The sequence below is a fragment of the Vulpes vulpes genome, chromosome 2 (genome assembly GCF_048418805.1).
Source record: "Vulpes vulpes isolate BD-2025 chromosome 2, VulVul3, whole genome shotgun sequence".
Classification (NCBI taxonomy): domain Eukaryota; kingdom Metazoa; phylum Chordata; class Mammalia; order Carnivora; family Canidae; genus Vulpes; species Vulpes vulpes.
The window spans coordinates 37,063,729-37,077,042 of NC_132781.1; the positions used below are offsets into that span (position 1 = coordinate 37,063,729).

Sequence of the window (13,314 nt, forward strand, 5' to 3'; positions counted from 1 at the left end):
CTTTATTTTATTTTAAAGATTTTACTAAAAAAAAAAAAAAAAGATTTTACTTATTTATTCATGAGAGACACAGGCGGGGGGTGGGCAGAGACACAGGCAGACGGAGAAGCAGGCTCCATGCAGGGAGCCCGACATGGGACTCAATCCTGGGTCTCCAGGATCACGCCCCAGGCTGAAGGCGGCGCTAAACTGCTGAGCCACCTGGGGCTGAATATCTTTATTTTTAAGAAATCTTCAAGGAAATTATGTTACATAGTGAGAGCTCAAAACCATTAACATATGATCAACACTTGTATGATAATTCCTTTCTTAAAAAGTAGTATAATTTAATTACAGCATAAATATTAATGGATCATTTTCTGGAACTGGGTAGGAACTATATGTTAAACATAACATAACCTTGATCATCAGGTTGTTAAAACATTTTTATTGAAAAGGCAACCTCTATTTTGCATAGTAGTGGACAAACAATTATAAGACATCTAGCATTGTCTGATGGTGATAGTAAAACTATAATGACTTTTAAGTGAATGCACACTTTGTTTGACCTTACTGTTTTAAGTATTGAAGATACCTAGGGCTGAGCAGAAAGTATCCCTGTACTTTTTCTTCTTCTACACTCTAGAGGTTGTTTAGCAAGTAAGAATGATGATCTTATAATAGTTACAATATTTATATAGAAATGTTTATAATATTTCTAAGTCATAGTACTCTTTTTTTGTAAAAGTACCTAATGATTATTGTCCTTCGTATCCTAGTTGATAGAATCCAATGGAGTTTGGCACCCTGTGCCATTATAGGGTTCAGGTCAGCCAGTCATGGGTTAAGTGTTTTTTTAATATAGTTGTGATCATAAATAAGTATGTTACTTTTTTTTCACTTTCCATTTACACTTTTTCAAGTGATAGTGGTTTGAAGATGTCACTCTTAATAGTTACATAATATATTGTATATTTATATATATATAAGTATATAATTTTCTAAACTTATATTACTAGATATTTAGTATATTTTTAGTTTTTTGAATCTTTATAAATAATCCTATGTTGAATTTGTGAATAAAGGGATCCCTGGGTGGCGCAGCGGTTTGGCGCCTGCCTTTGGCCCAGGGCGCGATCCTGGAGACCCGGGATCGAATCCCACATCGGGCTCCCGGTGCATGGAGCCTGCTTCTCCCTCTGCCTGTGTCTCTGCCTCTCTCTCTCTCTCTGTGACTATCATAAATAAATAAAAATTAAAAAAAAAAAAAAAGAATTTGTGAATAAAGCTTTATATACATTTAGAATATTTTTTAAGGTAGATTCTTAAAAGTGGAGTTAATAGTTCAAAGAAGGTGATCATTAAAAACATTTGACATATGCTACCAGATTGCTTTCCAAAAGATGGTTCTATCAATTTATATTGCTTCTAGCATTTCCTTGCCTGTTTAACTTCATCCTCATTGAGAACTGTTGGCTTGCAAAAATAACTGAGGATCAGATTTCATTGCTCTTTCTATAGACAATCATTGGTCATATTCTGGTAGCTACAGAAGTGGGTTCCTGTGTCTGAATGCCTGGGCTTTCAATCAAAGATCAATAGGGTTTTGACCTTTACTCATTGTAGACCTTGACTTTCACATAAGTTCTATTCTCAGCTGGTAAAGAGAGGTCAGTTTAGCCTGATTTTTTTTTTTTTTTTTTAAGATTTTATTTATTCATGAGAGACACAGAGGCAGAGACACAGGCAGAGAGAGAAGTAGGCTCCATGCAGGGAGCCTGACATGGGACTCGATCCCCAGTCTCCAGGATTACGCCCTGGGCTGAAGGTGGTGCTAAACTGCTGAGGCACCCAGGCTTCCCAGTTTAGCCTGATTATTAACTGTATTTTGTACGTATAGAGCTGAGAGGAGGCTCTGTTGCTTCGCAGTGTGGTTTCAGAGGTTTCAATTGCCGTTATAGTGAGTGTATGTGACCTTAATATTGTAGGCAGAGGATTTTTTTTCCATCTAATTTAAAATTATTACTTCTAATTCTTCTGTACTATCCTTGTAGGGTGTTTTTTTGCTTTTGGTTGTGGGGGGTTTTTTGGTAGTGAAAATAATCAGTGGCTGCCCATGAAATCAGCGCCTGAACTTTGTGGATAAGAATCTCTCTTTCAAGGGAAGAGATTCAGCTGAAAAAAGGACTTTATTTATTTTTTTTTTTTTTAATATTTATTTATTTCTGAGAATACACAGAGAGGAGAGAGAGAAGCAGAGACACAGGCAGAGGGAGAAGCAGGCGCCGTGGGCTGCCCAAGAGGACTGAATTTAAATTTAAATAACTATCATAATGGAAAGCATGTATCTATAGTCTAGAAGTTAGCAGAACTAGCTTAGTTACTGATTAACTCACCTAATAAGTTTCAGCTTAGTTCATCTGAATGAAATGACCAAGTAGCAGTTCCTGGCTACTGCAACCTACCACTTATTGTTATTGTTGGTAGGTTTTACTCCCCATCTTCTTTGCTGATAGTACTTTTTATTAGGAATGTGGTCATTAGGGCAGCCCAGGTGGCTCAGCAGTTTAGCCCACCTTCAGTCCAGGGCCTGATCCTGGAGACCCGGGATCAAGTCCCACATTGGGCTCCCTGCATGGAGCCTGCTTCTCTGTCTGCCTGCCTCTCTCTCTCTCTCTCTCATGAATAAACAAATAAAATCTTTAAAAGGGGGGTGGGGAATGTGGTCATTAGTGATCCTCAGAGTTACTGACTGTGGCTACCCTGTATATATGACCATTTACTTGGATGATAGTTATGAAAATATAATTTCATTAGTAGTAAATTAAGTTGTGGTACTTAGAGGAAGGCAAAACGATCTTATAGAGAGTGAAGAAATAAATGTCTCACTTGAGGATGTGTTGGTAAGGAGATTTCTAGTAGATATGGAAGAGATCACACATTTTTTATAGGCTAGTCTACCTCTTCTAGATGGATTATTGTGTGCATTTCCCTTGTTTTCCTGCAGAAGTTAATACCAGAAATTTTGCCCAACGTTGTTCCTAAAAATGCATGATCTACCTTTGTCTTTCCCATTACTACCAGCAGTCCCTGCCCCTGTACAAATTAAGAGACTGAGGTGTGGAGGTCACAGGCTGCTCAGTAATGCAGATGATCTTCAGTTCTCCAGGAATAATAATATCCCTATGTGATAGTCACTGTGATGCTGTTATCTTTATGATTAGTATTTTGCATTGTTGGCTTTCCTGTTTGCTTCCTGTCATGGGTAAATTAGTCAGGTTAGGAATAGTGTCCTTCCATTTAATGAGAACGTAGAGATTTTTATTTTTTCTATGGCATGGTCGTGTTTTATTTTTTCTGTAGTAATGGAACGACGGTATCCCAAGGAAGTCCAAGACCTTTACGAAACAATGAGGCGATTTGCAAGGATAGTGGGGCCAGTGGAGCACGACAAGTTCATTGAAAGCCATGCATGTAGGTGCTTTTTAACCCTTGTGCAAGTATTTGTGTTTGTGTGTGTTGATATAAATAGACAAAATGGTATGTTTTAGGTGAAGTTGTATAAATAAATAAATGGATATTTTTGTCTTCTCTTCCCCTTTATTACCTTGAACTAAATTTGGGACTTCCGGGGTAGAAGAGAAGGAGTTAAAAAGCCCAGTAGCTTTCTTTTTTCTCAGCTAAGCAGTAGTTTAGTAGTTTCTCCCCTCACTTTTTATTATGGGAGTTTTCAAATATATACAAAGGTAGAGATAATAGTGTAATGAACCCCTATGTAACTATCACCCAGCTCCGCAATTAATACATGGCCAATCCACTTTCATTTTTATCACCCCCTCTTCTCTCACCCTCAACTGGATTATTTTGAAGCAAATCCCAGACTTTGGGGCTTGAAATCAAGAGTCCATGCTCAACTGACTCAGCCAGCTTGCCATTTTTTTTGCCTGAGAGAATTCTACCCAGTTACCATTTGATTTTTCACTATAAAAAATTAAAGTTTGTTAAGGCCATAAGGCTTACATTTTAAAATAATTTGGACTAAGTGGCTTAGTCTATACCTTTTCATCACAAGATTTGTGTATTTGACCCTCAAATTTAGTCCTGGGGAAAATGCTTTACCAGGGCTCTTGTCCTGTTCTCATCATGCAAATATTTCTTGCATGGCATTGTAGGCATTTATCTGAGCCAGGTCGGTTGTCCTCATCAAACACCCTGTTTGGTTGGCATTCTTTTTGTGATTTGTACTAGGTGACTGATCTTTTACTTCCTGTCCCAGTTTGTGCCATCCCTGGTTTATGTGTCACTCTAAAAAACTACACCCAATGGATTGTCCAGGCTCTTCCTTCATCCTCTGTTTCAAAGCACTCAAATTTGAATGTTCTATCACATAATAACCCAAGTAGTTGCAACCTGATCTGTGCACTCAGAGAAGGAAGAAATCTTTGGTCTATGGAAAACAATGCTCTTTTGTTCCTATAGGAGAAAAGCTGTAAAGAAACTATCTAGGACTTGAGCACAGAGCTTTTGTCTTTTGCTTGCAAAAGGACCACATCAAGTAATAGCAGAGACAGGTTTTATAAAAGAATTTGGTTATGCGAATAAAACTGTTATTAGAGGATAAATAGAGCAGGGAAACTTAGTTGTTTAAGAAAATTATATTTGTTACTTCTATAGCTAAATGAACTCAGCCAGTTTACTGTATGTTTTCTGGGAGACAATTCCAGCTGCTTTTTCCAGTTGGAGATGGCAGCGAAAAGATGGCTAGAGTAGATTTTTCTCAGTTCTTGAGTAAAATTTCTAATGAGATGTCACTAACATAATAGGATTCCTCACATGGAATTGCCCTGTCTTTTGTATAAGGCAGTATTACTGAAAATACTCAATAGCACCAGTGCTTATTGATGATGATTTTGTTTTTCCAATTTTTCTCCTTCATTCTTTTTGGGATAAACAGTGGAATTTGAACTCCGAAGGGAAATCAAGAGGCTCCAGGAATACAGGACAGCAGGCATCACCAATTTTTGTAGTAAGTGTGCTTATTAAGCTACACATTGTTTGGGGGGCAAGTCTCTTCTAAACACAAAGAGGAAGTCTCTGTTTGAAGTGATGTGGGTTTTTTTAAAACAAGCTTTCCCTTTTGGGAATGAGTGATCTTTCCGGTAAAGTCTCATCTGTTTAATTCTTATAAATTCCATTATATGGATCATCTCAAGTAAAATAAGAGTGATGACAAAAGAGAGGTGCTCCTTTAGATTTGAGAATCTGCTGTGCCCCCCCCCCCCAAAAAAGGATTTTGTGTTCTAATTTTTAGCCTCAGTCTTTTAAAATTTTGTGATGCATGGTCTGATCGTTTGTATTTTTTTTTAAGATTTATTTATTTTTTTATTCAGAGAGAGAGAGAGGCAGAGACACAGGCAGAGGGAGAAGCAGGCTCCATGCAGGAAACCCGATGTGGGACTCGATCCCAGGTCTCCAGAATCACACCCCAGGCTGCAGGTGGTGGTAAACCACTGCGCCGCTGGGGCTGCCCTGATCATTTGTATTAACCAAGCTTCAAATGGCTCTATGTGCTTGCATCCCAGTTACTTGAGGTAGTAATAATTATATTAATAGCAGCTAACATCTAGATAGTAATTTACCATACACCAGGCCCAACACTTAGCATTTCCCCTGAATGTTATAATTTGATTCTCATAACAAACTTGAGATAGACATTGTTATTTCTGTGTAATGAAGAAATTAAGGCTTGAAATGGCTAAAGAGATACTTGTAATAGAGCCAGGTCATAAAAGACAGCAGTGTATTAGAGTAGTTAAGAGCTTGAGGTCTAGACTTGGGCAGGTTGGGTTTGAATTCTGACTCTCCTATTTACGAGATTTGTAATTCTGTTCAAGTTGCAATTTTCCAAGTCTCATAGAGTTAGTAAAATGATTAAGTTAGAGATAATGCATAAAAACAGCACAGTCCCTGGCAATGGGTAAATGCTCAGTAAGTGGTGGTTTCTCTTGTTTTATTGGAAAGATATTTAGCATTCCCTCCTTCCTGTTGGTTGAAAGCTATCACCTACTACCCATGGGGAGTAGCCTTGTTGGGTGGTGTAAGTTCAATCTAATGTAATGATTCTTAAAAAAAAAAAAATAAAAAATAAATAATGTAATGATTATTTTTAATGAAGCCATTTCAAAATGAAATTTTACATAGAGCCCTAATCTATAAGTAAGATGAAAGTGGAACTACTTTGAAGTTTGATGGTTCAGGTCATACATAGAACCCAGAACCATCAGTACATGGTGGTACCTTTGTTCTTCACAGTAACCCATGAGGTATTTTCATTGTATCTTAGGACTTTATGTACCATGGTTTGAAACTCATTGGTGTGGTACTTTGGAACTTGTACACCTTTGTTAACGTGAAGATACCATGCAACCTTTGTTTAACAAGACACTCATACCAGGTTTTGATTACCTGATACTGGTTGTGTCTAAGAAAGAGGGGAAAGGAATAGTGCTAGTCAATGAGAACTTGTTTTTATTTTTATTTATTTATTTTTATTTGTTTATTTATTTTAGAACTTGTTTTTGTTTGTAATTTTAATTGGTTTTTAAAGAAGAGGATATATGTATATAGCACTTGTGTAACTTTTGAAAAACAAAAAAATAGGAAGCAAATATGACAGTATTAAGAGTTAGTTACTTTTTGGGGATAGAATCATGAGTGACTCTTAACTTTTTTGGTACTTTTCTGTTTTAGGGCTTTTGCTCCCAAATTTCTTAAAGCTAGAAAGAGAATACAAATAATAATCATTTCTTGTCAAAAAAGGGATTTCAAACTAGGGGAAATCGTGTTGCTCTTAAAAAAATAATTATGAGGGGCACCTGGTTGGCTCAGTTGGTTGAATATACAACTCTTGGTTTCAGCTAGGGTTGTGATCTCAGGGTCTTGAGATAGAGCCCTCTGTCTACCTTCCTCCCTCAGTGCAGGGTCTGCTTGAGTTTCTTTCTCCCTCCCTCTCTGGTCCTCCCCCTATCCTCAATCTTTCTTTCTCTCTCTTAAATAAATAAATGGGGGCACCTGGGTGGCTCAGTCAGTTAAGCATCAGACCTTGATTTCAGCTCAGGTCATGATCTCATGGTTATGGGATCAAGCCTGGCATGGGGCTCTATGCTCAGTGTGGAGCCTGCTTGAGATTCTCTTACACTGCCCCTCCCCCTGTTCATGCTCTCTCTCTCTCTCTGTCTCTCAATAAATAAACCTTTAAAAAAAAATAAAATATTTTTGGGTGCCTGGGTGGTTCAGTGGTTCTGCCTTTGGCTCAGGTTGTGATCCTGGAATCCTGGGATCCAGTCCTACATCAGGCTCCCTGCAGGGAGCCTGCTCCTTCCTCTACCTATGTCTCTGCCTCTCTCTCTGTCTCTCATGAATAAATAAATAAAATCTTTTAAAAAAACAAAAAATCACCTATACCCACATGAGTGACCTGGAGAGTTAGTGCAAGTATCTGTAGCCATATTGCACAGCTGTACCCAGTGGTTGAAAGAGAAGAATAATTGTCAATTCCATTGTGTGTGTGGTTGTTTTTTTTTTTTTTTTTTTTTTTTTTTATTTATTCATGAGAAACCCACAGAGAGAGAGAGAGAGATAGGCAGAGAGAGAAGCAGGCTTCATGTAAGGAGCCCGATGTGGGACTTGATCCCTGGGCGGAAGGCAGCTGCTCAACGGCTGTGAGCCACCCAGGCATCCCAATTCCATTGTGTTTTATCTTTTTAAGGATTTATTTTAGAGAGAGTGAGAGCAATCGAGGGAGAGAGAGAGAATCTCAAGCAGACTCCCTATCGAGTGCAGAGTCCCACATGGGGCTCAATCCTGTGACCCTGTGATCTTAACTTGAGCCAAAGTCAAGATTACCTGACTATGCCACCCAGGTGCCAGGGAAGCAGTTTTACAAAGGAAACCCCAAAAAGGCGAATTGCTGGTCAGTTAGAAAGCCCTTCAGTTAGCTCTGCTGTGTTGTCATTGGCAGTCATGCTGTTATCTACACTCAGGTGCCAGAACCTATGACCACCTCAAGAAGACTCGAGAGGAGGAGCGCCTTAAACGCACCATGCTCTCTGAAGTTCTCCAGTACATCCAGGACAGCAGTGCTTGCCAGCAGTGGCTCCGCCGGCAAGCTGACATGTGAGTAATTAGTACAGGGAGGATAAGCATTTTCTTAGATGCTTTGGCTTTTCCATGTAGTTTCAGACATTTCCATGGGTACCCTACCCACATGGCAGAGTATTAATGATTGGATAACTAGAAAAACTCCAAATTCTAATTTTAGCAGTCTTATCTCAGAAACACTGTGGTACTGACAGTTTTGAGAAACATAGCTGGCCTTCTTTGCTAACTTTGATCTTCTTTTTAAAAATGAGTAAATTGCAGGGTGCCTCAAGTTGAGCATCTGCCTTTGGCTCAGATCATGATCTCTGGGTCCTGGGATTGAGCCCTGGGTTGGGCTCCCTGCTTAACAGGGAGTTTGCTTCTCCTCTCCCCCTGCTCTTCTTTGCCGCTTGTGCTCTCTCTCTCTCTCTCTCTCTCTCTCTCTCTCTTTCAAATAAATAAATAAAATATTTTAAAAAATTAGTAAACTCCTCCCCATGTTTCCTCTCTCCCCGCCATTATCTATTAGAACTATTTCAATTGGCAAATCATGTCCCTGTCCTTAGTCTCCATGGATGTTCCAGATTAAGAGCACTTCTTAAAAAAAAAAAAAAAGAGCTCTTCTTAACAAATCCAAGTGATTTCTTACACGCCATATTACAGATGACACTTCCTGGTTAGTATAGCAGGGTATCCTATAAAACAGTGCCATCTATCTCTGCATCCCTTTAAAGTAACCAACTGGATAAATGACACCCAGTCCCACATGGGCTTTTGGAAATGGCCTTCTTTGGTGTGACATAAGTTTTAAATTCCTCTTCTTTGTTTTAGTGATTCTGGCCTGAGCCCTTCTGTTCCGATGGCTTCAAATTCAGGTAATTATTTTTCAGGCTAGAGCAAGTCTTGATTATCACATTTTCAGTAGTTCCTTCCCCTTGTGGGAGCAGAGTGCTTAGGCAGAGCAGGTAAGTAAGTGTATCCCAGTATGTAAACCTCAGCAAGTTTTCAGAATCATCATGGCCAGATAGGGATTATCATCAGGGTTTGAGTTCAGAGACAGGGAAGAAAGAGCTCCAGAGAGGTGTTTTCTTTTTTACCAATGAGCAGTTTATTGTGGTTGTATTTACCACAGATTTTGAGATTTGTCTCACAGGATAAATTAAAGCCTTTGTATCCTAAGCAGAAAGATAAGGATTTCTTTATAAGTTAGAGACTTGAGGTATTTCTGTTATTATTACCTGTTTGGGTATGCCCTTTATTTTGAAGTTAGTTTTCAGAGCCAGCTGAAGTCATATGTTATCTGGCAATCCTTGATGCTTGATAATCAATGAATGGTAATTTGAGGTGGTGTGAGTTATAGAGCTCTGATCCAAAATTGTTGTATTTCTTTGCCAGTTATTATTCATCCCTGCTCCATATGCTAGATTAGCCACTTTCCCATATCAGAACATACAGACCACTCCCCTGTAGAGACTGGCCTAGTGAAAAAGGTGACCCACTTGCAGTTTTACCATTCTTTGGAAACTTGAAAAAATAAACTTTGTGATCCCATTCAAAATCTCTCAGATTCAGCATCTAGACAGGGCTCAGAGAAGGCTACTTTAGTAAGGAATACTTTTTTTAAAAATGATTCCTTTGTTTCAGGTGGTTATTTCTTAATACTTAAAAGAGAAAAAGTCTTTTAGAGAGTGGTCAGGACAGCTAAATCCAAACTTTATTTTACAAGTTACTTACTTCTAACTCTGCACCCCGAGTCTAAATACAGAAATAGAATAACAAATATAGTAACAGTGATAACTAATAATGGTACTTGTGTTTTCTGAACCATCTCTACTCATTTATTCTTTGTGGCTTCCTCAGCAGGTGTTAGCCTTTCTCATCCCCTGTATTTAGGTTGAGGAGACCCCTCCCTCCTCCTCCTGTTCTCAGCTACTCCTCAGGCACTGCAAAGTAGCAATCCTGGATCATTTGTTACAACCTAGCCTCTGGTAACTTTGGTGAGATACCAAATGATTTTAGTCTCGCTTTTTGAGCATTTAGAGGAAGGCCAGACCTATTGTCTATGGAAAAGCCCTTATCCCTTTATTGATTCTACAGAGAAGCTGTTTTCTAGCAGAGCAGCCTGTAACAGTCCCTCCCTATTTCTCTCCACCCCCTGAAAGGCAACCCCCATGAAACTTGTTAAAAATGATTCTACATCTTCTTTTGCCTAACTCAGCCCACCTATCTCCCAACTGAACACTAACTCCAAATATACATTCAAAACCAAAGCAAAAAATTTTGTGTATCAAACTTCCCATCCTGAGCAGTGACCTCATGCTTGGGTTTCTTTCTTAGTATGTGAGTACACCTCAGCTTCTGGTTTGCCATATAATGGCTCATTGTTCCTCTAAGTGGATCTTTCAGGTAAACAGGCTACTTTGGAAGGAACAGATATTCCCTCACATAATAAATAAGAAGGGCCTTTTGCTGGCCTAACAGTCTGCCTTTGATCTGAAGGCAAATGGTATGTGTTTAATTACCGTGTTTGCCTCCTGCTCCTGGCAGAGTGGTGAGGGCTGGGAAGTGTCTCTCCTGTGGACTTGTTATTTCCATTCATCAGCTGTCAGGATTGGTAGCATATGACCTTTCTTCACTGGGTGACATCTGGGCTTTAGAATTTAGAATCTTAGTGGGTCGTAAAGAGTAGCAACTGGGTTGCTAAGGTATATGTGATTGTGTATTTTAGCAGAGCAAAGGGCACATGAATTACCACTAGTAATTTCAGGTGAACATTGGGGTCCCCATGTTGCCAACTGGACTGAGGCCTGGGGTGATGGGTAGAGATTTCTTACAGCTGGGCGTGGTGACCATGTAACTAGCCTGGCTGCAGTAGACTGTGTTACTTCACACTTGAGGATTTGTCACTCCTATGAAATACATACCTTTTTCTGTGTCTGTAGGTAGACGAAGTGCACCACCCTTGAACCTCACTGGCCTTCCTGGCACAGAGAAGCTGAATGAAAAAGAAAAGGAGGTAAAAAAAAAGGGGGGGGGGAGCTAGAGGAGAGAGATTAGAATGATTAGTATTTATAAATCTAAATAATGGCAGCTATCATTTATTGAGCATTACCATATACCAGATACTTAGTACTAAGTGCTTTATGTGAATGAAATTATAAATTTATAAACCTACAGTATCTCATATATGAAAATGGTCATTTCCTGTTAGAATGGTCACTTTGATAAGCTCTACATTATTCCAACAATATAACCATGACTTAAAAGATTTTTAGAATTGTCTCCATAGCATACATGTAAGTCATGAAGAAAGGACTTTATCATCACATATAGTCATATACTAATGTTGATTAAAAACGCCATGACCTACTTTTCTTTTCCACTAAAATCATCAGACTTGTCTTCATACTACTTTTGGCTGCCTCAAAAGGGTCATCCTCAAGCATTTAAAAAAAAAATGTGCATAGATCTGAAGTCCATTCCAAAAGAGCAACCGTCTTCTGTTCTTCATGTGCTCCTTTTACGATTCCCAAGATCAATCTTCCCATCTGCCACTCCATATCATTAGTAGGTCAGACAGTAAGGGGAGTCATGGAGTAGGGGCTGTTTTAGTCTTTTATTTACTGTTCCCCCAGGAAACAGTTGGGGAACTACTATTGCTGATGAAGGTCACGGGCCTTTCTGAGTCAAGTATTAAGTGGCCCAGAGTTTCAAGCAGTATTTATCCTTACCCACAAACAGTGACCTCACGCTGCTCATTGCTGTGGGGTGCCATGGCAGGTGGACTGGGATTGAGCCAGCTTTCTAGATTTTTAGCAGCTGAAGTAGCCTCTTCATGAGGTCTCTGTATCTCCTCCTCCTCCAAAGTAGGAAATGTAATCACAAAAGCAGTGACAGCTACTTTATGCTGATACTAAAAAATGTGATTCACACTTGGGAATCTGAGTATCTGCACCCCCGCCCCTACTATGCCCTGTGGCTCTTCCGTGACTGGCTATGTTGGAATGTGCTGGGCTGAGAGCTCTGTGGACCCAGGCTGCTGCTCAGGACACATACTTGTGCTCCTTGACAAACCCAGGTGAGCCAGCTGACACGTGCTAAAGTCCCTCCCAGCATCAGACTCTGGTTTTCTCTTCCTAAGTGTCTGTTGTCAGGGAATATTCTCTCCAAGGAAGAGACTAAATGGAATGTGGTCCAGCCACCCAGCAGCTCCTATAAATAGTTGGAGGTTGATGTCACTTTTTAAATTTTATTTTGGCTATACCTACTGGATTAAATTATGAGAATGACAGATGTTAATGTTTATTAAATTTGCCGTGTCTTGCAGCTCTGTCAGATGGTGAGGTTGGTCCCAGGAGCCTATTTAGAATACAAATCTGCTCTGTTGAACGAATGTAACAAGCAAGGAGGCTTAAGACTGGCACAGGCGAGAGCACTCATCAAGATAGATGTGAACAAAACCCGGAAAATCTATGATTTCCTCATCCGAGAAGGATACATCACTAAAGCCTAAGGCTCTGAGGGCTTGGGATCAGAAATCACAAGTTTGGAATGTGCTGGGCCAAACAACAGCATGGGCATTCTGGAGAATTTCATTTCTGAGCTGAATTCTTGTTGTAAAAAGAGGAAGGACAAAGGGAACCCTAAGTTGTATTAACATCTACTTTCTTCTCCACCCCACTTTAAAACACTTCTGTTGTTGGTGTTGTGCGGCAGTTATGTGCTAGATAAGCTATTATTAAATGTGAGTGGGCCTTTATTCTCAACACCTCTTGTAACTAAAACAAGAACCATAGTACCTCACATCAGAGTGTTGGTAGAAATAGAACTTGAACCAATCTTTAGTCCTGGGAGTCCGGCTCACATCTTTGTACTTGGGAGGCTGGTTTTCTCATTATATGTTTTGCCTTCAAATGTTATGGAAAGATCTAAAATAAAGAAAAGGGTTATAGAGCATGAGAAAGCTCTCTCTCTCCTTCTGAGGATTTTTTTAAACTGACAGCTTACGTTTATGAGCAAATGGGAGGAAAATCTCTCCCTGATGGTCTCGTCCCAAATTATGTCTTTCCCTTTAATGTCTGGCTTTGTACTTTGCAGTCTGACTGTCGAATCTGCAGATTTTTGAGGAGGTGGCACCGGATATAAAATGTCTCTGTTATTTTTAGAATTAATGGATTAAAATGTTTTGCTACTTAA

At 39.4% G+C, this 13,314-nt stretch overlaps 1 protein-coding gene across 9 annotated transcripts in view; it reads left to right on the top strand.

The window, feature by feature from the left end:
* Positions 1-13,314, top strand: part of TADA2A (transcriptional adaptor 2A) — a 51,963-nt gene extending 38,649 nt beyond the window's left edge. For 6 of the 9 annotated variants that reach the window (XM_072747667.1, XM_072747665.1, XM_072747669.1 and 3 more), the window contains 6 exons: positions 3,343-3,453; positions 4,934-5,005; positions 8,022-8,154; positions 8,950-8,993; positions 11,061-11,134; positions 12,446-13,314. In XM_072747667.1, the coding sequence (XP_072603768.1) occupies positions 3,343-3,453; positions 4,934-5,005; positions 8,022-8,154; positions 8,950-8,993; positions 11,061-11,134; positions 12,446-12,631 (620 nt within the window). In that variant the 3' untranslated portion in view covers positions 12,632-13,314. The remainder of the gene's footprint in view (positions 1-3,342; positions 3,454-4,933; positions 5,006-8,021; positions 8,155-8,949; positions 8,994-11,060; positions 11,135-12,445) is intronic. The other 3 variants (XM_072747671.1, XM_072747672.1, XM_072747673.1) reach the window with 1 other exon arrangement.